The sequence below is a fragment of the Elephantulus edwardii genome, unplaced genomic scaffold (assembly GCF_000299155.1).
Source record: "Elephantulus edwardii isolate Elephantulus edwardi_28Jun2011 unplaced genomic scaffold, EleEdw1.0 scaffold00010, whole genome shotgun sequence".
Classification (NCBI taxonomy): domain Eukaryota; kingdom Metazoa; phylum Chordata; class Mammalia; order Macroscelidea; family Macroscelididae; genus Elephantulus; species Elephantulus edwardii.
Genome location: NW_006399760.1, coordinates 5434490 through 5436495, shown reverse-complemented (window position 1 = coordinate 5436495; position 2006 = coordinate 5434490). Strand labels below are relative to the sequence as shown.

Sequence of the window (2006 nt, the reverse complement as noted above, 5' to 3'; positions counted from 1 at the left end):
AAAATTAAGTTTAAATTTTTTAATCCAGTCCACCTTATAAGGCTCATGATATGAGACAGTAATCAAGCTGGATGTAGAAAACTTTTGAGTAAAATGATGTTAAAGTTTAAATATGAAAAACAATTGTGAGAAGATTAGGCAAATAGTTTTGGACTTAGGTCTTATAGACATCAGTCACTATTAAGTTTATTATGGTAAGATTTTTAATTTATCCTTGTGCTTTCTGTGATTTGCTTAAGAATTTTTCCCAAAAAATTGTGTTACAAACATAAGCGCCTATGACCAAACATATGTAAAATGTCTTGTTCATTCTCTATTACTATTAATGGTTTCAATAATAAGCCTTTGCATATCTATCTACACATTACTAAGAAGCAACATTATCATTTCAGCTACTTGTTCTGGACTGAATGGGGACAGATGCCTTGCATTGGAAAAGCTCGTTTAGATGGTTCTGAGAAGGTTGTCCTTGTAAGCATGGGAATAACATGGCCAAATGGCATCTCCATTGACTACGAGGTCTGTCCCATTTCTTTCCTTAAATATTTAAAGTCCATTTACTTTCAACTTGCATTATTTTTTTTTAGTGTCATCTTATTTTCTTAATGACAACTTTGATCAAAATCAGCTTGTGCTTTCTTTTTGAATTGATATTTAGGAAAATAAGTTGTACTGGTGTGATGCTCGCACTGACAAGATAGAGAGAATTGACCTTGAGACTGGAGGAAGTCGTGAGATGGTGTTGTCAGGGAGCAATGTGGATATGTTTTCTGTTGCAGTCTTTGGGGCTTACATCTACTGGTCTGACAGGTAATTTATTTTTTTCATAAGTATTTGAGTCTCAAAATGTTATTCCAGTGCCAGTTGCTTTCACCTTGTAGGATTAGCCATTCCATAGCAAGGTCACACACACACACAAAAAGACCTCACAAACCCATGTCATTTCCTCTGAAACGGCATGCACTATTCAAGCTGAAGTATTTCAATGTCACTAACTAAAGCAGGTTTCTTTCCTCTCTGTTGATCCATCTGTTGTTACCATTTAAATAATAACTGCCTTGATTTTAATTGGTAAAAGTTTATTGATCATGCTCAACTTCTTTGGCAGAGCTCATGCCAATGGATCCATCAGAAGGGGCCACAAGAATGATGCCACAGAAATGGTGACTATGAGAACTGGCCTTGGAGTCAATCTCAAGGAAGTTAAAATCTTTAACCGAGTAAGAGAAAAAGGTCAGCATTGTATAGCACTTTATAACATATTTTATACTATCTCACTCTACCGTCTCATTTTTTAACATTCTTCTATTTTGTTAATAATTTACTATTATTTGGTTTTCAAATGTCAAAATATTTCTTTTTTTTTACAGAAAAAAAAAACCCAAGCATTTAACAACCAGCTGAAAGACATGTGTGATGGTTTATAAATATGCTTATTTGCCTAAGGTGACACTATATATAAGATTCAGTTTATTGTTGTTGTGTACCACAGAGTTGGAACCAACCCATAGCTGGCCCTCCATTATCTTTTTAGAGGCCGTTAATCACACAAGAGGAGATTAGTAATATAAAAAAGCTTTCAAAATTATTTCTAAATAAAAAGAAAAAATACAAACATAAAATGTATGAGGAAATAAATAGAGCAGAAATTTTTGATTTGAGTTACCCATTAATATTAACTACCACAGAAGATTCCTACTCATAGCTGACCCTCCATTGGGTTTTCCATGGGTGTAAACAGAACTGGAGGAGATTACCTATCGTTCTTCCTCAGAGCTGCTAGTGGATTTCAGCTGCCAAAGAAAGTGCTGTCTTTGGGTTAAGAATATAACTCACTACTGACTGTCATCAGAGTGTCCTGTCCTTTAATATATAAAGCAATTATGGCCCTAGAAGCTACTGCTTTTAGAATGAAATATATCCCAAGTCATCTCTTCTTTAAGGTGGTGATGGTTTGTTTTGTTATATGGTGTGGTTTTTATGGCGTGGTTTATACTTTTTTTTTT

The 2006-nt window shown here is 34.3% G+C and overlaps 1 protein-coding gene across 1 annotated transcript in view; it reads left to right on the top strand.

Annotated features, from left to right (window-relative positions):
- LRP1B (low density lipoprotein receptor-related protein 1B) overlaps nt 1-2006 on the top strand; it is a 2414068-nt gene that overhangs the window by 1663470 nt on the left and 748592 nt on the right. Inside the window, exons 38-40 of the mRNA XM_006880809.1 lie at nt 393-519; nt 659-810; nt 1109-1233. Of these exons, the coding sequence (XP_006880871.1) occupies nt 393-519; nt 659-810; nt 1109-1233 (404 nt within the window). The remainder of the gene's footprint in view (nt 1-392; nt 520-658; nt 811-1108; nt 1234-2006) is intronic.